At 39.8% G+C, this 23,715-nt stretch overlaps 2 protein-coding genes across 4 annotated transcripts in view; both read left to right on the top strand.

Annotated features, from left to right (window-relative positions):
* The window catches only part of ST18 (ST18 C2H2C-type zinc finger transcription factor), a 154,562-nt gene extending 145,048 nt beyond the window's left edge, over positions 1-9,514 (top strand). The window contains exons 21-22 of the mRNA XM_026670296.2: positions 3,182-3,325; positions 6,993-9,514. Of these exons, the coding sequence (XP_026526081.2) occupies positions 3,182-3,325; positions 6,993-7,133 (285 nt within the window). The 3' untranslated portion in view covers positions 7,134-9,514. The remainder of the gene's footprint in view (positions 1-3,181; positions 3,326-6,992) is intronic.
* An 11,332-nt stretch (positions 9,515-20,846) lies between these two features.
* The window catches only part of PCMTD1 (protein-L-isoaspartate (D-aspartate) O-methyltransferase domain containing 1), a 42,344-nt gene continuing 39,475 nt past the window's right edge, over positions 20,847-23,715 (top strand). Inside the window, exon 1 of one of the 3 annotated variants that reach the window (XM_026670416.2) lies at positions 20,847-21,266. The gene's annotated coding sequence lies outside the window, so the exon portion shown is untranslated. Of the gene's footprint in view, positions 21,267-21,486; positions 22,029-23,715 lie in introns of those variants that run through there. The other 2 variants (XM_026670418.2, XM_087961729.1) reach the window with 2 other exon arrangements.

The following is a 23,715-nucleotide window of genomic DNA, read 5'->3' as shown; positions in this document are numbered from 1 at the left end:
TGAGAATCTTTCTTCTTGTTCTTCAATCGCCATTTCCATTTTTTCTAGCACAGAGCAAAGTGATTCGCCTCTTTCCTGTAGTAATTCTCTCATATTTTTAAGTTCCATTTTTAAATCCCAGAGAGATATCATCATTCTTATATTTTATGATCCTTAAAGTCCACAAAAAGAAACCACTTTTACTTTCCTTCTTTCTTCTTTCAATTTTTTAAAGTTCTCAGCTATTCCAGTCCAGGGTCTAAACCAAAAACATCAATCAGTCCCACAAACAATCTTTCCTTCCTTGCTTTTTCCTTTATTCTGGTTCTGCTTTCACTTTCCAAAATTCTTACTTTGTTTCAATATTTCTGTAATGTTATATCCATATCAGTTCATTCAAAAACAAAATGTTTTCCTTTTTATTTGAACTAAATTTTTATCAAAAGGTGACACTCTCCATTATACGAAGTCTTCACTTTTCCCCCTGTATTTTTATTTAAGGTTTTTCAACCTCAATATTCCAACACAATCCAGCCTCCAATTTGTAAACTTTATTATTATTATTCTTTGACAATCTTAAATCCAGCTTTAATTTTATACTTGATTATTCCCAAATTATTTTAGTCCAATTTCATAAAATCTTTAATTCCAGCTTCTTCCTTTCCGGTTCAAGCCCCATTTAGCTGACAAAAATATTTTCCTTTTTTTCTCTGTCTCTTTGTAATTTCGCCGCCACATTTCTTTTCTTAAAAGTTCTATGTTACCTTAATCCCGGGTACTTTTATTTGGTTATGTTGCCCAGTTGTCCCGGTTCAGATGTTATCCACCTCTTTCTTCCCTCCTGCACAAATCTTAGTCAAGCTGAGTCATCCTCTTCGGGATGGCCATTTTAGACCATCGCTGCAGTCGTCTTCGGGAGGAAAAAAAACAAGCCCGGGGGAGATGCGGCTCCCCACAAACAGGCTTGTTACTTCCTCTTACTCCGCTGCCCTCCAAGGCAGTTTCAGCCCCTAATCAGGATGATTGGGGCTCTCCACGAAAGAGCACGAACGATAGCCGCAGAGAGTTGCGATCTACCGCCCGTCGGCGGAGGCTCCCAACTCCTGTCCAGTCTTTTCTTAAAAACTTCCAGTGACTGAGCACCCCGAACTTCTGGAGACAGGCAGTTCCACTGGTTAATTGTTCTCACAGTCAGGAAGTTTTTAGGTTGCTTCTCTCTGTTCAGTTTCTATCCATTGCTTCTTGTTTGCATTCTGCTTCTTTGGAAAATACATTGTCCCCCTTTCTTTATGGCAGCCCCTTAAAAGCTTGTTGCCTATCACACTCTTGAGTAAAGCATGTGAGCCATTTCCTCCTTTTAGTGGTCCATGAAAGTACATCTATAGTATGCAGATAATAAAGTCAAAAAAGGTGAACAACATTTTTACAGAACTATAGATAGGTTGAGGCTGGGTGACAAGGAATGGCTGGGAGGGGAGGGGTCAGGTGAGGCACTCCTTGATGTGAGTGACATTGAGTTGGCCATGCCCACCCAGTCACATGACCACCAAGCCATGCCCATCCAGTCACATGACCACCAAGCCATGCCCACCAAATAAGCCATGCCCACAGAACCGATAGTAAAAAAAGTTGAATTCCACCACTGCTTCTGAAGCTGACTGATTCCAGAATAAAACCAACTTTAGGCTGTGAAAAGAATTGGATTCCCCTAGAAAAAGCTAGTGAGCAATTTCAGAATCCTGTACTCTCATCTCCTAGTAGAACAGAAGTTAGAAGCTGTGACCAGTAAGTCCTTTGCCCAGCTCTGACTGGGGTGTCAGTTGTTGCCAATCTTAGAGCAGAAGACTGTGGCTAATTTTGCCCAATTAAAGGATATAGGCATGAGAATTTAAATAGTATATGAGCAGTTCACAACCATCAAGAAATTGCAATCAGTGCACAATGCAGCATGCTGTCATTATAAGACTAGTACCATAGGACCTGCATAGGTTTATTTCTGGCTTAAAGACAAATGTTGTTTGTAACCTTTAAAATCCTATCTGGCTTGTGCCTGATTATCTGCAGACCACTAATTCTAAATGGAACCTGCTTGCTGAGTGCCCCTGAAATATGGTGAGAATGAATTTGTAGGCAACTTGCAGGGGCTCTTCTCTTATGGAATGCTTTCTTTTCTTCCTGAGCACAGAAGAGTTATCAGATGTTTCTATTGTAACAAATAGTTATCATGTTCACAAGGAGTGACTAAATCTCTAACTTTGGAATGCTAACTACATACCACATATTACCTAAATATAGATTTGTTTGTAGTGTATAATGTGCACTGTGCAGTCCTATAATTGCACTCATAAATCTGGCACTGTAGCAGCATGCAAACAGTGGTGAGAATTGCAACGTGATCAGAAAGAAACTCATGGAAAGTTTGCAGTTTGTTGTGATGACCAGTGGAGCCTGAACAAAATGTGGCCCCTAATCTAGGATTATTTATTCTGATAATAAATAATAAATTCATTCAAGATGATATTTTTGTTAGCCCTTCTTGTCAAGAGGGTTCCTCTTTTTTTTTCTATTCTGTTTCTTTTATTTTTAGCCTTTTACATTCAGAAGTGTTATAATCTCAGTTATCACAGCATTGCCTTATCTAGCTCTAGTGTGAATACCAAGGTTGTTATTATTGTAGGGAGTCAGCAGGGATGCTGCAAGGAAAAAAAAATCAGCAATGTAAACAGCAGTTTGTTTGCTTCTTTTTCTGTATGCCCAACAGCAAAATTCTTTTTTTAACCAGGCAGTTTTAAGCGACCACTAAGCTTTCTCCTATTTTGTCAAATTGGGGCCTTTCATCCACCTGTGAACTCCCACAAAACAAGCAAGGAAACAAATACTTGTTTTTTCATCCGAAAGGTTTTCTGGTACTGTTTAGAGTGGAGACAAGCAACTTTCCACAAGTTGGAGCTGGGTGGAAGCATGGGAAGGGGAAATGGAAGCAAGAACCAAACAAATTCAATTACTTTACACTTTTTCAAAAAGAATGTGTTGTTAAAATTAGCCATTTTTCTGATGAATATGGTTAACACAAGTTTGTGAGCCTCAAGGTTGCATCTCCTCTGCTTGGTCTTTCTGAGATTGTTCTTATACATAGTTGTAGCTTTATATCAAGAGCCTAACTATTCATTTTGCCATCTCTCATTTTTATTTATGGATTCAGATCACATCAATGGAAAGCAATCTGAAAACCATAGAAGAAGAAAATAAACTGATAGAGCAGAATAATGAGAGCCTATTGAAGGAACTAGCTGGCTTAAGCCAAGCTCTCATCTCCAGTCTTGCCGACATTCAACTTCCACAAATGGTACAGTATGTTTGTGACTAAGAATTCTGCACTTTCTGTACAAGTCTAAGAATAGAGAAGTATATGGTAGCATCTTGCAGGGCTGTCAAATGGAAAATTATGGTGCAGAATCCATTCATCCCACTGTGAAATTATGGAAAAATCTTTATTAGCAATTCCAGGTAGAATAATGCTTTAAATAGAAAAGAATAATATTTTTGGAGTGGGACAACCCATCTTGTAGAGAGATAAGAGATATACAGGTATTCTGAATTTACAATTTACAATTAAGTCCAAAATTAATGTTGCTAAGTGAAAAATTTGTTCAGTGAGCTTCACCCATTTTATGATCTTTCTTGTCACAATTGTTAACAGTCAGTTATAACAATCAGTTAACAACTGCAGTTGTTAAATAGGCAACACAGTTTTTAAGTGAATTTGACTTCCCCATTGACTTGGCTTGTCAGAAGGTTGCAAAAGCAGATCACATGATTCCGAGACATTGCAACCGTCATAAATATGAACCAGTTGTCAAGCATCCGAATGTAAATCAGATGACATGGGGATGCTGCAAGGGTCATATGTGTGAAAAACGGTCATAAGTCACTTTTTTCAGTGCCATTGTAACTTTGGTCACGAAATAAACTGTTGCAAGTCGAGGACTACACAGCTAACATGAAGATGGATGATTTTTTTTCGAATGTCTAATCCAGGGGTGTCAAACTCAATTTCACTGAGGGCCACATCAGGGTTGTGTTTGACCTCATGGGGGCTGGCTAGGCATGGCCAGCTCGACGTCACTCATGTTGGGGGCACCTGTGGTAGCCCGAGCACTCTGCCAGTGAAAACGGGCCCTCCCAAGCTCCACTTTCACTGGCAGAGGCACCACGGGCTGGTCCTTCACTGTTTGTCAGGGCCCGTTTTCACTGACAGAGTGCTCAGGCTACCACAGATGCCCCCAACATGAGTGGGCCTTGAATTTGACACCCCTGGTCCAATCCAAGGGTTGAACTTATACACATACAGTAACTTTGCTAATGGCATACTGTGTACTGCTTTTATTTGACAACATTGCCAATGGGAAACCAACATCTGGTCCCTTCTCCCCCCCCATGAACAGGAGTTCAATATAGACCAAGTTACTTGGTCCCCTTCCTTTAATGGCAGCAGGGAAATAAGATTCCACTCTTGCTGCAAACCAGATGACAGTGATCAATTGGCAAGAGGGAAAAAGCCTCCCCATTGTTCTATGGCCACGATATCTGTGGCCAAAGGCCACATGTTGAAACAAGGAAGTAGATAAATACTGTATGGGTAACCCACAAAAGAACCACTCCAGTGGTGGGATTTCATTTTTTTTACAACCGGTTCTGTGGGTGTGGCTTGGTGGGCATGGCAGAGGAAAGATAAAATCTCCAGTCATAGGTGGTTTTGCCTGTTCTCCGAACTACTCAAAATTTCCGCTATTGGTTCTCCAGAACTGGTCAGAACCTGCTGAATACCAGCTCTGAACCACTGGCATTATCATCACATCACCTATGTATATTCAAAGATTTAAACACACATACTGACACACAAACAGAGCCCCCGGGCAAAAAAAAAATCACTTGCCTCTGCTTTGAATTATATAGCAACTCAATCACAATCAAACCTCCATATGCCTGTTGTTTTCAGACCAAAAACAGGTGATATCTTTATTTTGTTTTATTTGGTTTGTCAATTGCTTACAAGATAATAGGTTTAGGTAAAAACATGGTTATGAATACATAGATACATATAAGAAAAATAAAAGAGACAATAGGACAGAGACGGTAGGCATGTTGGTGTGCTTATGCACACCCCCTACAGACCTCTTAGGAAAGGGGTGAGGTCAATAGTAGAAAGTCTAAAGTTGAAGTTTTTTGGGTTTGGGGAAAAAAACCACAGTCAGGTAGAGTATTCCAGACACTGATCACTCTGTTGCTGAAGTCGTATTTCCTGCAATCAAGTTTGGTGCGATTAACCTTGAGTTTGTATCTATTGTGTGCTCTTGTATTGTTATGGTTGAAGCTGAAGTATTCATTGACAGATAGGACATTGCAATGTATGATTTTATATACTATACTTAGATCGGACCGAAGGCAGGATAGTTCTAGGTTTTCTAGGTCTAGAATTTCAAGTCTGGTGGCATAAGGTATTCTGAAATGAGTAGAGGAGTGGAGAACTCTTCTTGTGAAATATTTCTGGACTTTCTCAACTGTGTTAATATCAGATACATAATATGGGTTCCAGACTGATGAGCTGTATTTGAGTATTGGTCTAGCAAATGTTTTGTATGCTCTAGTTAGTAGTGTAATATTACCAGAGAAAAAGCTATGTAAGATTAGGTTAACAACTCTTAATGCCTTTTTGGCTATGTAGTTAAAGTGGGCTTTAAGCACTTAGATCATTAGAGATGAGTACTCCAAGGTCCTTGACAGAGTTTGGATCATCAACAAGGTCTTGACTAGTCAGCCTGTATTTTATTTTCTGATTTATTTATTTTTTGCCAATATGTAAGAGAGCATTTGTTTGTTGAGATTTGAAGTTGCCATTTGTTTGACCATTCTGATACATAGTTGAGGTCTTTTTGAAGGGTAGCAGTATTGTCTGTGGTGATGAATAGCTTTACATTGTCAGCAAAGAGGACACAGTTGCTCTTAATATGATCACAGAGGTCATTTATGTAGAGTATGAAGAGAGTTGGTCCTAGAACACTGCCTTGGGGGACACCACTGTTGACAGGTACAGAATTTGATAGGATATTCCCAATTTTGACCATTTGTTGTCTGTTTGACAGGAATGCTTCTATTATGCAGGTGTCCAGAGATACCATACAATTTTAGTTTTAGGAGTAGTTTGTCGTGTACCACTGAATCAAAGGCTTTACAGAAGTCTACGTAGATTGCGTCTATTGCTTTGCCCTGATCAAGTTGTGTAGTCCATATGTTTTTGCAGTGTAAGAGTTGCAGATTCAGGATAGTTTTTTTCTGAAACCAAATTGTTTATTGGAGAGTAGGTTGTTCGTCTCTAAGTGGAGGATAATGGATTGGTTAATAATTGATTCCATGACTTTACAGGTGACGCAGCATAAAGAGATTGGTCTGTAATTTTCAACTAGGCTGGGGTCTCCCTTTTTTGAAGATGGGGATGACCATGGTTTGTGACCATAGTTTTGGCAAGGAGCTGGTCCTGAAAGATTTTTCAAAGACTATGCTTAGAGGTTCGGCTATGGCAATGGATAGCTTTTTTAAGAAGCTAGACAGATGTCCATGTGATGTTGAAGTAGCTGCCATGGATGACAAAGAATTACAAATATCTATCTGCAGCAACTTGCTGGGACATCCAAGTCAGGTGGTATAAAGAGGTCCTTTACTTGTTTGTAATATGGCAAGTATACTAGCATTACAAGTGAATGCACTTACACAGGGATAAGCATGGAGAAAAGGGATGTCTATTTAACATGATTAAGGGATGTCTATTTAACATGATTCCAGCTGATTGCTTTTACCAGAAAAAAAGTTCTAACTTAGATTTTAAAAACTCAGTTCCCATGCATCTCAGCCAGATTCAGATCTGCAGTCCACAGGTAAGAAATCTTCTCTCTCTGGCTAATGTCCCACTGATCTTTGATTTCTTTGTTTTACGTTATGCCTTTGTCTTTATTTAGGGCCCGATCAGCGAGCAGAATTTTGAAGCGTACGTGAATACGCTTACAGATATGTACAACAATCTGGAAAGGGACTATTCCCCAGACTGCAAGGCTCTGCTGGAAAGTATCAAGCAAGCAGTGAAGGGTATTCATGTGTAGGATGGAAGAACTGCTGGGCACAAGAAAGTCTCAGCAGCTGCAAATTCCAGATGAATCCATGAAAAGCACCTGGACTGCTTGGAAATATTGGTTGCTGTGCTGCATTTAATAATTACAACATTGCACTATTTTTTTCCAGCTGACATAAAAAGGACATTAAACATAACAGACTATTGTATTAACAGCAATGAGTTAGATCATCAAACATATTTATTTTCTGTACAAATCCTTTTTGTTGCCATTGTCGTTTTGCACTTGTTTCATTTTTGTAAAGTGAATGTACAAAGTGTGTGTAACTATTTTTTTACATTTTTAATTTATTTTCAATCAAAGAGTTGTATGGATTTTTTTTAAAGAAAAGATTGTTTAACAGCATTTCTTGCAGCCTGCCATATTTTTACAAATGTGTTTGTTAATTTATTTTCCAATGGGATTTTAAATAGATTGAAAGTTATTGTGTAAATTAAATAATGTGCTGGGTTTGTACAGGAAGAAAAAAAATACTATGAAAGAAACAAAGTAACAGAACCGTGATTCTAGTTTATTTTCACCACATCCTGCTTTTTATAACAATTTTTTTTATGAAATAAGAAATGGGTTTGCAAATAGCATGAGAGGCAAAGACCCAGTGATACCAAGGTGAAGGGTGCCCTCTAGTGATAATCGCCTTGAGCACAGCATGCAGTAAGAGTTCAAGAATTTTTGTAGCAATAATGAAATATAGCAATCAGCAAACCACTGGATCCAGCTACAGCCTTAGCTTACATGAAATAATTGTTTGAAACCATTCAGGGGAAAACTGGATTGATTGAAGGATACTTTCTCATTGTCCCAATTTCATGCTCATTCATGAAGGAAGATCAAACTGTTTAATCGTTCAAATAAGATAGGTTCGAAGTACAGAAGCTGGTGGGGGGAAATTGTTCTGTTTACCACTATCAATATAATTTCATATTGGAAAAGTGCTTCCCAAGTTGATAACTTTGTACATATCACAAAGCAAGGACATTAAACACTACTTATCATTCAGCTCAATACTGTCAACATCAACTGGTAATAAATCTTAGGAGTGGCTTAGTTGATAAAACTTATTTTTACACCGAAGAAAACAGAGAACATCCAGAAGTGACTAGTGTACATATTGGAGTCTTGTATAACTTTGAATCAGGTGGCAGCAAGTTTTAGTTTCCACTGATTATGGCAAGGAAGGCCTTCAAATATTGCAGTCTGTAAGCCTCATTCAGAAATACACATTTGTCCAAAGTGAGCCCTTTCATAATCTGTATTCAGTTCCTGTTTTGTAACTGCTCTGAACAAAGATCCAACATTTATTTTAGGGAGTGTAAAAATAATAAATAATTCCCCCCCTCCAGAATGTTAACATTATTTTTTTTTAAAGAAAAAGAAAATACAAGCCACCATCTGAACTGCCTTTACCCATTCATACATATCTCATGTGCATATGTGCCTCAGTGGAAAGTGTATAATGGCTACAGCATAGGCTTTATTTTTTTGGTGCTACAATGACCATGGTTAGTTTTATTTGCCAACATTATATCTCAATCAAGTATGACCCTGCTCACAGTCTTCATTCATACATAGAGTGTTCCTATCCACAGATTGCCTTTCGGTCATTCTCCAATTTTCATATGCTGTGATTGCTCTTTGGCATTAGGTGAGCTTGCTGTTTGTGTGTGGAGGGACTGGCTTGGCCCTCCGACCTTAGTTTAGACAGGAGAGGTGTATGTTCTTAGAAGCTGTGCTTATTTTTTAAAGAAAACAATTTGACAAAGCTACAGTATGTGCTAATATAAATTAGAACACCAAATTGCTATTAAATTATTGTACTTGTTGATTCATTTGTTTGTTATAAGACATTTGCTGATGCCAGTTTAAGGCATACAAAGGCATTTACCCATGACAAAAAGTAAGAAGTAATGTACTAAATATTTTAAGAAAGTAATTCTATATTTTATTTAAATTAAATTAAGCAATCTCTTTTTAATCTATTTATTATTATTTACTATGGCTTTCAGTTAATTTATCTGTGTTTGGATTTTTGCTCAAGATGTACCTTCATATTTATTTGCCTTCTTTGTATTTGATGTTCTGTAATGTGAGCTGTGATTCTTCCCTTCCTCTGTCTTCCCATTTTTCTTTCTTTTTCCTTTCCTTTTTTCTGGGTTAATTTGCTTTGATGAGCTATCCTGTAAATTCAACCTTTTGTAAAGGACAATGATGTATGCATTTTTTTTAATTTTTGGGTAGTTTGTATACTGTTTCTTCATACAGTTAATATTTCTTACATCAAAGCAACAAAACTGTGTTCTGTGCTGTACATTTGGTGTATGGTAGGAAATAAAAACTGATACTGGAACGGCTTCCACAAGTTATCTGGCATTTTTTAAAATTCCACACGCTGCATACTGCTTTTTTAAAGTACTCTCAGGAACTCTCATGTTGACAGATGTATGACTTGCACCCCGAGACTTCAGAGTAAAAAAACTCCTTAATCAGAGGCAACTGCTCAGGGGCACAGGATATATATAGATGAGTCACACATATTTTGACTTCACTATGGTTAGGAACAGATGTCTGTGATAACAGGTGATAAGGGTAAATGTGCAGCAGGGGTGGGATTCTACCAGTTTGCACCTATTCACTAGAACCGGTTGTTAACATTCTAAGTGTCAGTTTTGAAATTCAGCTGCCACATATAATGGAAGGGGAGGGTGGAGGAGTTGAAAAGTTCAAGGTTATTCTGTATGTCGTACTAAGAAATTCCAGTTGCAGTTAATTGGTTCTCGTGATTTATGAAGTGTAGAAGTGGGAGGAGAGAGAGGTCGATTCTGTGTAATGCCCGAAAATACTTTCACTTTGGGAAATTGCCTTAGACGTACCATATCTGTTTCTAAATAAATCAATTGGAGAGAATATGTCTCGGAGTAATTGATATCATGGATACTTTCTGGGTGCCTTACACTAAGCAGTTTGGATAACCAGTTGTTAGAAGAAATTACTGGCCTAATCCTGTAAGGAAAGCAGGAAGGAAACATTCTGGTGTTGCTTCGTTAACCCTTATTACATTCTTGGCAGGACTAGACTTCCTGTCTCAGGAACTTCTCTGGAGTTTTTTTCCCCCTCCTTTGCTGGTACTTTGCTTGTGTGGAATGACCATGCAAAGTTACAATGGCACTGAAAAAAGTGACTTATGACCATTTTTCACACTTACAACTGTTGCAGCATCCCCACAGTCATGAGAGTCCAGGCGAGGAGATGCGTGCCTCGATGTGAGTGATATTGAGTTGGCCACGCCCAGCCAAAAACATGACCACCAAGCCACATCCACTTGGTCACATGACCACCAAACCACACCCACCAACTAAGCCATGCCGACAGAACCGATTGTTAAAAAATTTGAATCCCACCCCTGATGTGCAGCATATTGAACAGTTTTTGTTTGTTGTGAGTTTGTTTTTTATTATTTGGAAAATGTTACCTAGGTTCTGTGGAGTATGCAACATCTCTCTCTCTCTCTCTCTCTCTCTCTCTCTCACACACACACACACACACACACTGTTCAAATCTCACCAAGGTCAAGGATGACTCAGCCTTCCATACTTCTGAGATTGGTAAAAGGAGGACCCAAAATTGTTGGGGGCAATATGCTGACAATTATTGCTACTTGCCCCTACTTATATCTAAACAGAATTTTAAACAAAATTTATTTATTTTTAACATGACAGGACATATCTTAATACATAATGTGTAAAATTTTACTGTTTGTTAAGCAGTATCAGTATTTACTTTGATAGCTATGCACTAGGCAATAGATGAAATTTGAAAAACTGATACCGTATGCAAATTTGCAATATTAGTATTAGAATTTATATCAGCCCCTGATAAATAGCTCACTAGAGTGATTCACACAGATATTTCTTAGCAACCGCTACCACTCCTCCAGTAGCATTTCTAGAGTCAAGACAAGCAAACATGCAAATAAATCCCAAGAGAATGAGGGTGGCAGTTTTGAGCCAGAACTAATGCAAATGCATAAAAAAAATTAAACATCTCCCTTTGGAAGCAAATAAGACTGACCATCCTTAATAAAATATTTTTCTCCTTCACTGAACAGAACTCCCAGGTTGCTTTCAAGAATCTAATGAAAGTTATTTTCTTTCCATTTTAAAAATAGTGTTTGGGAAGTTCTTTATGTCTGAGATACACCCTGGCTATTTTAATTGAGCTAAAAGGGTTGACTGAGTAAGGGGGAAATTAATGTCTCTGAGGTAAAAAATAATAATCTTAAATACCTTGAAAGACAGAATAATGAGTCCTTGCCTTAACAAAGCTGTTCCATACCCTTAAGATCATAAAATGTCACATAGTCACAGTACCCTTTTTCTGGTTAAATTATTTCAGAAACTACAGATTACTGAACCCCTACTACTACAGAGTAGAGTAGGAGAGAAATGTTTTCCCACATGACTCACTATAACTAAATTCTTTCCCACTAGCTTTGGAAACAAGTGACCTTAGAAATAGATTACTATGGCCATTCTATGTGTTAGGATGATTATGTTCAAGCCTGTAAGGCAAGTGTGTGGAAAAAAAAAAAGTACTAGAATCCATAGATTGCATTGGACATGGATTATATTGCTCCAGACTCAAGACTAACTTTCCATGTTCTTTATGAGTCACCTGAGAGTAGACAATACGGAGGCCTTTTCAGTACTATAAAATTATACCCCGCAAAATTACAGGCTATTCTAACTACAGCTATCTTCAACAATATCCAAGTAATGCCAACCTGCTTTCTTAATATACCAATTCACTAGATGAGAATTAATGAAGTGAGACTAAAGTTTTTGAGTTTGGGAAAACCGTACTCAAATAGTTCTAGAACAAGAGTGTCAAACTTGAGTTGTCACAGCCTCATGATGTGATGTATCGTGACTTTTCCCCCCTTCACTAAACCAGGCATGGGCATGGCCAGCACATGATACATCTGGTACGTGGGCCATGAGTTTGACAGCCTTTTTCTGGAGGAACTTGCACTTTCACTACAGCAACAGTTATATGTGTACAAACTGAAACATGTTTTTATACAACTCCATCACATCTCTCAAGACTGTATTTGTTGTTATGAAAATATTACAGATAACTTTTTGTCATACCACTCAATGTCAAAATCTCTATTCAAGATAATTTAGTATATATTTATCTAATAATAAGATTATTAAACTGCCTGAGGAACAATAAGAATAATGGATAAAAAATAAACCACAGCTCTGTGTTTCTCCAACAATATGCCCTCCCCCCCCCAGCATGTTTTCTAGGCATGAGGTGAAATTAAGCCCCTCCCCCAAAATTTAGGCCTATTTAAAACATGCAAAAAGGGGGGGAGGGGGGGAACTTGCCATAAGGAGTGGTCCATGAGCAGAAACACCTTGCCACCAGATGCTCCTAATGGCCAATCATGGCGGAGCGTGGAGGGCTCCCTACCCCCGCCAAGCGCCTTTGCTGCAGACCTGGGTATGGTGCTGGCTGCAAGCCGGGTCAGGAGGCGGGCGGCGGCGTGCATGTCAGTCTCAGCGGTAGTGGGACACTTTGCACCACTGCTGCTTCCTCCACCGGCAGCGTTTCAGCCACTTCTCAGGTGGGGGAGCCGCCTCCATAGCTTCCATGGTTCCCACAGGCAGTGGCGCCTCTCTCACCAGTTCTGTCTCCAACAACAGTGGCAGCAGCAGCAGGACAGACCCCGCTGCCAATGAGAATTGCTTGCTCTCCCGCAGGGGCATCGTTTTGCTTAATGGCGGCTGTGTCGACAATGTTCTGCAAGTTGGTGAGTCATTCAGGCTTTGGTGGGTGGAAGCAACGGCGGGATGGTGATGCCATCATTTCTCTTCCTCCCACGCCTCGCTTTGCTTCCCGGCCCCAGAACTTCTGGTTGTGGTCACATCCCCTGTACGATCAGGTGCTCTCCTCTTGCGAACCCCCCCCCCCATGGCCCTTTCCCCCCACTTTAAGTTTTCTTTACTCTCATTCCCTCCGTCAGTTCCCTAAGAATATAGACTGGCCGAGCAGCTTCCTCCCCACCCTTTTGGAAAAATCCTCTGGGAAGCTTGGCAGGGAAAGAAGGAGGGAGGGAGAGAGAGAGGGAAGAGTGTCTTTGGGATTTGCCAGGAGAAATCCAGGAGGCGGATCTCCATCCTATTTCTGCCCTTCAAGGAGATGAAGTGCTTTTAAGGGGAGTGCATTTAAGGGGGTGCTACCCTCCCTCCCTCCTTCTTTCTCTGCCGAGCTTCCCAGAGAATTCTCCCAAAGGGGTGGGGAGGAAGCTGTCCAGCCAGTCTGTATTTTTAGGGAACTGATAGAGGGAATGAGAGTAAAGAAAACTTAAAGAGGGGGAAAAGGTCCACGGGGGGGTTTGGGCGGCTGGAGCAAGAGGAGAGTGCCCGACTGTACAGGAGACGAGACCACGACCTGAAGGTCTGGGGCGGGAAGCAAAGTGAGGCATTGGAGGAAGAGAGAAACAATGGCATCACCCTCCTGCCACCGCTTCCACCCACTGAAGCCTGAATGACTCAACAACTTGCAGGACGTTGTCGATGCAGCCGCCGTCAAGCAAAGCGATGCCCCTGCAGGAGGGAAGGAAGTTCTTGTCAGCAGCGGGGTTTGTCCCGCCACTGCTGCTGCTGTTGTTGGAGACAGCACTGGCGAGAGAGGCATTACCACCAGTGGGAACTGTGGAAGCTACGGAGGCAGCTCCCCTGCCCGAGAAGCGGCTGAAACGCTGCCAGTGGAGGAAGTGGCAGTGGCGCAAAGTGCCCCGCCACCAATGAGGCCGACATCCATGCTGCTGCCGGCTGCCCGCCGACCTGGCCTGCAGCCAGCACTATATCCGGGTCTGCAGCAAAGGCACTTGGTGGGGGTAGGGAGGCTTCCACGTTTTGCCATGATCAGCCGTTAGGAGCGGCTGGTGGCAAGGTGTGGCTGCCCGCGGGGTGCTTTAGGTGAGGGTGCGTGGGGGGGAAGAAATTAAGTCACCCCCGAAAAGATGGCCTAGCTGTTTTTTTGGGAGTCAAAAGAAAATAAGGCCCGGCCTTATTTTCTGAGCAACACGGTAGTTAGAAAAAGATCTGGTTTTTTCAAAGGAAGAATGTTTAATAGATTCCCAGAAATTGCCTTGGAATAATCAAGACAAATTCATTGTTAGATTGAATGGATCAAGAGGTCTGTGGTTTTCCTCTATTCTGCTGTAGAATTGTTATTAATGTACTATTTTTGTTCAGATAAAAGCAGTCAAGACTGTGCTGAGGATGACCAGTTACTGAAAGAAGATCCAAGTGAACCTCCTACCCCTCTATAATGAATAAGGAATATGGTAATCATGTGATTTAATAGTTCCTTAATCCATAATTTGGCCTTTGCTCAATTAATGAAACAATTAATAAACCTTCAGCAGAATATTAAAGACTTAGTAAGCCCAAGTTAATGGAATTCTTTATCTGACAGCCAAAGATAAATTATCAGTCTTCTCTGATATAGAATAAGGGATTTAGATGAAGGATTTTTATTTATCAACTTTATTGATAAATGACAATTAAAAGGCCTAATCCAATATAGGAGTTGTCTCTATGGAAACATTATAAAGTAGGAAATAAATGTGTGGACCAAAGCTATGAAACATATTTTTAAAACATACTTAAATGTGCATTAAAATACACTTTTATTTCCTTCAAGAAACTGGATGCTAGGATATTTATTTTATTAATAGAGGATTCATACTTTTGCTCTAGCAGGAATTAAACTGGGCTTTCATGGGAAGGCAAATGATGGATTAATTTTAATTTTAGTGGAGGATAAGAGAGACATTTTAGCAAAGTACATTTTCCAATTGAGTAGGGACTCTAATTTGTGGCTTTAAGGTAGTTTTCCCTGAAAATTCTGCTAGGGAAGCAAAGTTGCCAAATACCAACTTAGATTTCTTAGATATTTTCCTGAATTGTAGGTTTGAGTGAGCCTCATAGTATTTATTTAAAATTTGAGAGAGAAGAATAGGAAAGGTATGTGTATAGCACAGCTGCAGTTATAATTGAATTCCTTGGATGCAAAATCAACGAAGAAGAGAAAAGCCACCAAAATGGAAGATCAGGCTGGAAGGTAAGATTAGCAGAGTAAGATCAGATGCAAGCAAGCTAGAACAAATAAAAAAGAACAAGAAAACCAAAGAATATATGACAATGAAATATCAACTAGAAGTAAGGAACATTAAGGAAGCACTGGAAATAATAAAGCAACAAGTAACAACTATACTCAAAAAGATCAGCAGATACAAAGATAGAATTACTAATTATAGGTGGAATCTCAATTTGAGTCAAACCAGAAACATTTCTCCCAACCCAACCATGGAGAGACTGAAGTGAACCAGTCAACACCTGACAAGAAAAATACAGTGTGGTTCTGGATGCAGATGGGACAAGCCAAAGAAATGCAACAAGAATGCAGCTTAAATAAAGGATGTGGATATGAAGGAACTTGTAATAACAGCAAACATGGACAAGGAAGATCAAGAATTGATCAGCATCAGGTGAAGATGAACTGCATATTTTGATTAAAATATCTGATGGTCTATACCCACTAATTGCCAAGTAGTTTAGCAACATACTATATAAGGAGGTAAAATTGAAAGTTAGTTAACATCTGACAAAACCTGATAATGAAAGATTCAATAACATTAGCCATCTATGGGCCAAAACCTGCTTACAAACAACTTTCAAATTGCTAAACGGTGTGACTGTATAGGACTGTGTTGTTAGATCGGGTGCAGATCGGTTCGAAGGAGACGCGAGACCATCTTAGTGATTTCAGCTTTTTATTTAGAATAAGAACAGTCTAAAGAAGTCAAGCCGTGGCAGCCCTTCATATAGGGCTCACTGCGGCTCGGCGGCCAATGGCAGCGCTTTGAATCTCCCGCGATCGGCACAGCCAATCGCGGTAGATTCTTAACGCTCCAATCACGGCTGGGGTTTTGACCAATCAGGTCACGGTCCGTCTGGACCAATCAGTTTCGAGGGTTTGGAGTATGCTAATATAGTATAGTGTGACATTGTTTAAAGATGGAGAATACATAATATTCAGGGGTGGGATTCAAATTTTTTAACAACTGGTTCTGTGGGCGTGGCTTAGTTGGTGGACGTGGCTTGGTGGTCATGTGACTGGGTGGGCGTGGCCAACTCAATATCACTCACATCGAGGCACGCATCTCCTCACCTGGCCTCTCATGACTGTGGGGATGCTGCAACAGTCGTTGAGTGTGAAAAATGGTCATAAGTCACTTTTTTCAGTGCCATTGTAACTTTGAATGGTCACTCCACACAAGCAAAGTACCAGCAAAGGAGGAAAATAAAGCTCCAGAGAAGTTTCAGAGACAGGAAGTCTAGTCCTGCCAAGAACGTAATAAGGGTTAACTGACAGGCAGTGTCTGTATGCAACACCAGAATGTTTCCTTCCTGCCTTCCTTACAGGATTAGGCCAGTAATTTCTTCTAACAACCGTTCTCCAAACTGCTTAGAATGTTAACAACTGGTTCTAGCGAATAGGTGTGAACTGGTAGAATCCCACCCCTGATAATATTGAATACTAGCTGGATACTCGTGCTTCGCAATGACACTATGTGATTGGGCTATGCAGGAGAAATCCGGTTCACAATCTGTTGGCTCAGTGGTGGTCGGTGATTGAAACACATAAGGGAATATTGCTCCCGCCGTCTTGAGTCCAGAAGCAGTTCCATAGGTGGAAAGCGTAGAGATTTTGGTGAGGTACCAATATTTAGTACTGTAAGGAACCCCAGACCGCTCCTGAGTAAAGGAGTGGAACGTCTGCCAGTTTGAACTGAGGTAACGGAATGTGAGGCAACTGGCAGTTGGAACAGAGTTCTTTTCAGGTGGGGTGGGGGAGTAGAACTCCTTAGCATCAGAGCATGTTAATTACTGCATTAAGAAATAGTAAAGTTCTTTTTTTTTAAAACAAGTTTTATTTTCAAGATAAACAATACATAGATACACATAAAACAAAACATAAAAGCATAAAAATCTCTTATCTGAAAGTTGATTAGTCCCGGTTAAAACTCTTGGTACAGACACAAATTCAAATTCATATTCATTTTACATACCATTTCATATCTTATTAACATTTTCAATTTTCTATATGTCTTTCCTCTCCTTTAAATTTTTTCCATTTTATTTTATTTTATTTATCTCCTCTCAATTCATATCATAATATTTATTATTCTTTGTCTGTTCTATTCCAGCCAGCCCTTCATTTTCCTTCTTTAAAAAAAAAAAAAAAACTTCTCCTGTACACTATATGGAGTATGATGCCTTTATCTCTTTCCCCTACATTTATAATACTTAATATAAAACACATAACATATATTGGGATTCTGTCCGGTACATTCTAAAATTATACTATATTATCAAAAATAATACAAATCTATTCATTAGTATTAATATTCATTCATATCTTACACATTTAAATCATTACTTTTCAATTAAATCACATACTTTTATGGGAGCCCTATTTTCCATAGTTATATATTATATCCCTCATCATATATTATAGCTCATTATTTCATTAAAAAGTACCTCCTTCTTCTACTTCAATTCTCATTTCACATGAAATTTCGCTAGTATACCATATTCTAATCATTAATATTAACAATCATTTATATCTTAAACATTTTATCCATTTCAATTAAATATCATGCCTTTATGGGAACACTTATGCTTTTCAAAGATTATTACCCCCCACATCACAATCTTAAATCATGTTTCGTTACAGTACTCCCTTTTCTTAACCAAAAATTTCACTAATTTATGTTAAATATTTTATCACATTTTAAGTTACATATTGTTTCTAATTTTCTATGTTTACTTCTAAATACAAGTATAAAAATGCAATCTTATGTATCTTTCTAGAATCCCTTTAACCATAAAGCTTATCCATTATCTCTAAAAAAAATTTGCTTCTTAACATCTTGCTCCCCACCATTAGGACTTCTCATCCCTTCCTTTCTTTCTTGTTTCTTCTTCTCCTTATCCTCTTTAACCCCTTGTCTCTCCACCTCCCTTTTATTCTGCTTTCCCCCTTTCTGTTGTTTCTTAACATAATGTCCCCTTTTCACCTTATTCTTCTCTTTTTGGGCTATTTTTCCAGATCTTAAAGACCTTTTTCCCTTTTTCTCTTGCTTTTTCTCTTCTCCAGTCAAAGTAATTTGTTCATCAAAGATGGCTTCTCCTTCTTCTTTGTCCCCATCATCCTCATTCTGCTTCACATAAATATAAACCGCCATTTCAAGTATTGAAAAATAGTGTCAAGACCATCTTCCCCTCCTTGTTTTTCTCTTTCAAATTTTTGATATATAAGTTCCAATTCATCCATAGATGATGCCATTGTGTAGAGAAAAAGTTTTTCCAAACAACCACCCAGATGATTTAATCAGAAGTAATTTCCAAAGGTTCCAAAGTCACCAAACAATCCAAACAGACTATTTCTTTTAGATACCTTCTTCTTCTTCACTTTCTCTTTCTGGGGTTAAAGTAATCACAAATCCTTTTCAAATATATTTTTTGGAAGTTTTTAAACTCTTTGTAATTCTAGGCAATCTTCTCCTTATTCAAATTTTGCTCTAATTCTTTTTTTCACTCTCCTTTCCCACAGCCAAAAAGATTTTTTTTTTCCGCTGTCACTTTAGGAAGGAGAGTAGAACAAAGAAAAAACTTTCCCCTTTAGAATATTCGCAGCTTAAAACTCTCACAGGGAACAATATATACTTAGCAGCCTTCAAGGTTCCAGGTCACTTTCTCCCGTCTTGTCCCGGTTAGAAGCAACTTTCACTTTTCTTTCAGCTTCCTCCCTCCTGCACCTGCTTGTCCGGCTGCAGCTTTCTTCGTGGCAGCCATTGCTGACTGCCGTTCCTCCGCCTCGGAAAAGGGGGTTTAGCCAGCTGGGGAGGGGGTTTGCGACACCCCCAAACCCCTTGCCGGATCCCCTATCTTCAGCTGCCTCTGGGCAGCTATATCCCCAGATCCAAATGGATCGGGAAACCTTGACGGTGAAGGCAGCAGGGATCGCGCGGTCGCGAATCCCTGCCGCCGCCGAAAGGTTGCAAACCGGAAGTCTGAAATAGTAAAGTTCTGATGGTCATTTCAAAAAATCATTTCTTAATGAGCACCTAGAAGCCAAGAGGAACATAAGTGCCAAATTTAAAGTTTGAAGGCTTTGCAGTTCTGGGGATTTCATGATGAGTGTATGGTACTTGGCTTTTATATATATTGATTAATGGGGCAAATACCCCATCCAACTGGAAAAAAGATGTCACTATCTGAGGAAACTAAATGTTACTTTATTAGACATGCCAGGAACAAATATAAAACATAATAAAATATAAAACAAATGTAGTGTTCTCATTTGTAAAGGGTCCTCAATATATGAAGTGGATATAACTCTAGAAAATATGCATTCAAAAAAAAATCGAGTTTGACCTTGTATTTTACATAGCCTGGCAATGTTTTCAATTCATACTTGTTTGATAGACTAAATAAAGGTATGTGTCATGTGATATATGATGGATTTAAATGAGGTTAAGTATGAAACACGTAAATCATAGCTATTAGTGTATTTAACCTCTAGGAAAATATGCTTAATACGAAGAAGTTTAAAGATGTTCTCCACTCATATGCTTTTAATGGCAGTTTTACTAACATACAATTGATGAACGGGGGCTTGCCATTGAGATGAAAGATTTGGAGGAACATCTTTTAAAAATCCCTTTAAATATATTTTTGTCCTTGAAAGCATAAGGCCAGGCAGGAAAGTGGGGCACACTATCTAGCATAAAATAAGTATGTGCATTTACACTCATGGGAAGAGATTTTAGGGAAACCTGGTATGATTCTGGTAAGCAAAAATAATACAAGCAAGTAACATCTTCTCTCTTTTTTTTAGAACATAGCATTAAATCAGATCTAAGTATAGTACATAAAATCATACATTGCAATGTCCTACCTGTCAATGAATACTTCAGCTTCAACCATAACAATACAAGACCACACAATAGATACAAACTCAAGGTTAACCACATCAAACTTAACTGCAGGAAATACGACTTCAGCAAGAGTGGTCAATGTTTGGAATACTCTGACTCTGTGGTTTCTTCCCCAAACCCCCAAAACTTTAACCTTAGACTGTCTACTATTGACCTCACCCCCTTCCTAAGAGGCCTGCATAAGCGCACCAACGTCCCTGTCCTATTGTTTCTTTTATTTTTCTTATATGTATCCATGTATTCATAACTATGTTTTTACATATGCCTATTATCTTGTAAGCAATTGACAAACCAAATAAAATAAAATAAAATAAAAAATAAGCATAAAATCATTACTTTTTTTGGTGAAACTGAGGAAAAAATAAACTTTTCCTAAAGCTAAATTTAATAATCCTTACTGCATCACGTTTTCTATTTTTCAAACAAATAGATTCCATTCACAAGTTATCGCTCCCTATCAGAATTGCTAATTGACAGACGACGTAAAAAAACAAAGCCTAAAAATTGCCAACTGCTATTGGCTGCTTTATTGACGTTATCATTTTTTTTTGACGCAACACTCTTGCCTCTTCATTGGTCGTGGAGTTGCGGGGCGGAGTCTCTCCGCTTGCAGACCTGACGCAACAAACCGGGCGTCCAGTCCGAAGGAAGGATACATCGACTCCTCTTCCCTCCCAGAGATAGGGTCACGTGCCCTAGTGTTTACATCCTCTCAGCTGTTTGGCTTCTCCCCTCCCCCACCTCCCTCCTCCTTCCTGGCGTCGTTCAGGCCAACACAAACAGTCAGGAGCAGCGGCCGCGGCCGGCGGGACGAGGCTGACGGCGAGGAGAACCTTCTTTCCCCTCCCCTCCCCCCACCCCACGACACACACACACACACACATATCCACATTCAGTGGACAACGTCTTCTCTGGACTCGGAGTCCGAGACGCCTCTTTCTTTCTTAAACTGGTTTTGTTTCCGCTCTAATAGCCTCTCAAAGCTTCAGTCCTCTCTTCGGGACGCAGAGGACGTGTGGAAGGTGAGTCGGATGGTGGGGTGGCGGGGGAGACGCTGACAGAAAAAGGAAGCAATCCAAACGACCTGGCTGGCGAGGTTAGTTCTCCGAAGGCTGTTGAAAGCTCCGGGGAAAGTCCTTCTTCCGCCCTCAGAGCCCCCGGCGCTTCCCTCCCCCCTCCTTCGATTCACCCCCCCACCCCCGGGCTCGGGACTCTGGGAAAGTGTGCAGCCGGGGATGGGGAGGGGGGAGAGAGGGGAAGAGCGCCTGCCGTTCTTTACGGGAGGCAGTTCGAGCCCCGCCGTATCTGAGAGGCTCTTAGTCACTGAGCGTTTATAAACAAATAAAAGGCAAGGGCTCGGAGCTGAGGACAGAAGAAGGGCGGCGGTTGTTAATGCTACCCGGCTGCTCCTCGCCGCCTCCGGCTCTTTAAACGAGGCGGCCCCCTTTTCCTCCGAGCGTTTGCAAAACCGTGGCTGGGACTATAAAAGGGATAAATAAACAAGTTGGAGGCGCCGTCGCCTCTGCCGCTTCCTCGCTCTGCCAACTGGCCGCCAGTTGGCTTGGTGTCGAGAGGTGCTAAAGAGGAAGAGATCAGATGAATCACCCGAACAACAAAGGAGCGGAGGGGCACCCGAGTTCCCCCACCCGTCCACTTCACGAGAGGAAAAGAAATTGGTTTCTCGCGTCTCTTTTCGCTCCTCCTCCTCCCCGGTGCTTGCCAGTTTTTCGCCAAGGCGCTGAAGTTCACGCATCGCTTTAATGTCGGCTGAAGGCTGTCCCAAGGTAGGACGCGCCGAGACTTAGGTGAAACGGTTAAGTTTTTCATTTAATTCTCATTCTCGTTTGTAGGAGAGCCTCTTAAGTGTCGGACTGGGGGAGGGAAGTCGACTGCCTTTTTGTAGGCAAACTTAAAGCTGCTGGGCTGCACGGCCTTGCTGTAAATTGAGAGCCTGTTTGCGTTTATCCCCCCCACCCCCTTCTGAAGTGTGTAGCTTCCTCTGGATGCTGAATTAAAAGTGGGCAAGAATTGGTTAAATGTCTGTGGAGATTCTCAGTCATCCAGGTCCTGGTTGCCCCAAAGGTGCTTTTTCAAGAGGCAACTGGATTTTCTGGTTTTTCTTTTTCTTTGAAGACCTTTCGCTTCACATCCAAGAAGCTTCTTCAGCTTTGACCTTCTGTTCCCCACCATTCAGTCAGAGTTGAAATGTCTTCAAAGAAAAACAAAAACCGGAAAGTCCAATTGCTTCTTGAAAAAGCACCTTTGGGACAAGAATTTGTTACTGCATTGGTTTATGCCAGAGTAAGAAATGCCTTTTTCATTTGCCTCATTTCTTCGCTGGGTAAGGACCTTTAGGGGAAAGCAAAAGAAAGACCATTAAGGAAGAAAATGTAAGAAGTCAATCCTGTGTCCTCTCCTGAGATTTTTAGACTTGTAAGTAATATCATGTAGTGCTTCATCCTGTATAAAAGTTGTAAGTATGACATGGGATAAGACTCTGCCAGTTTTGAATGTTTAATAGAAATATACATTTTGCCATCAAGAGAATAAAATCTTTGGTATATTTATCTACTTCATTCAACAATTTTTTAAAAATCATCCAAAGTTTTTTTTCCAAAAAAATAATAATACATCAAATGGTAGAAGTGGAACATCTTCAATTGAAGTTAGTAGATTTAATGACAAAACAAAAATCCAGTATTGCATCAATGAATAATTGAAAAATGAAGTCCATTTTACAATGGCCCAAATAATTTGACTGCCATCAATAACCATTTGTAATTACAATGCTAATGAAAAAGTAGCATTGGAATCACTCCTCACATTTATGATTTCATAGCTCTGTAAAGCAAAGCAAAACTGAGGATCAGAGGCACAGTTGTGGTTTCACTAAGTGATCGCTTAATGACCAATTTCCCAGTTCCAGTTGTGGTTGCTAAACAAGGACTACCTGTATAAGATTCCAGATAATTTGAGATTGCCTTTATTTTGGGTTTATTACATATAACAATATAAGGAACAAATCTTTACAGACCTATGTAAAGGAATAAACCATATTTAATCAGGATTCAACAGCTGCTGATATGTAATATAATAAAGAAAAATATATTTTTATACATTAATGACAGTCTGTGTTGACATGCTCAAGCTAGGATGCATTTGCTTAATCCCAGCAGAACAAGCAAAATGGTGTAAAAACACAAAATTACAGAAAAAAGCCCATGACTCCCCATACCCATTTCTAGGGGTGGGGTGGGGGGGGAACCTAGGGTGGAATGATTATATTTTTAATTGAAATAAGTTAATATTTTAGAACATTATTTGAATCAATTTACATAATTAAAACTTTCTGACATCTAGGAAATAAAGTATACTATTATGTAGATAATTCCTGATGTTTGAAAAGATATAATACATGTAGAATGCTGAAAGCTAAATATATCTGGTACAATAGAGCAGTTTTACAAATCT

Source organism: Notechis scutatus, chromosome 3 (assembly GCF_049901735.1).
Source record: "Notechis scutatus isolate UNSWTSFEM ecotype Mainland chromosome 3, rNotScu1.2, whole genome shotgun sequence".
Taxonomy (NCBI): domain Eukaryota; kingdom Metazoa; phylum Chordata; class Lepidosauria; order Squamata; family Elapidae; genus Notechis; species Notechis scutatus.
Note: the sequence above shows the minus strand (reverse complement) of the source record. Positions and strands in the feature narration are given on the sequence as shown.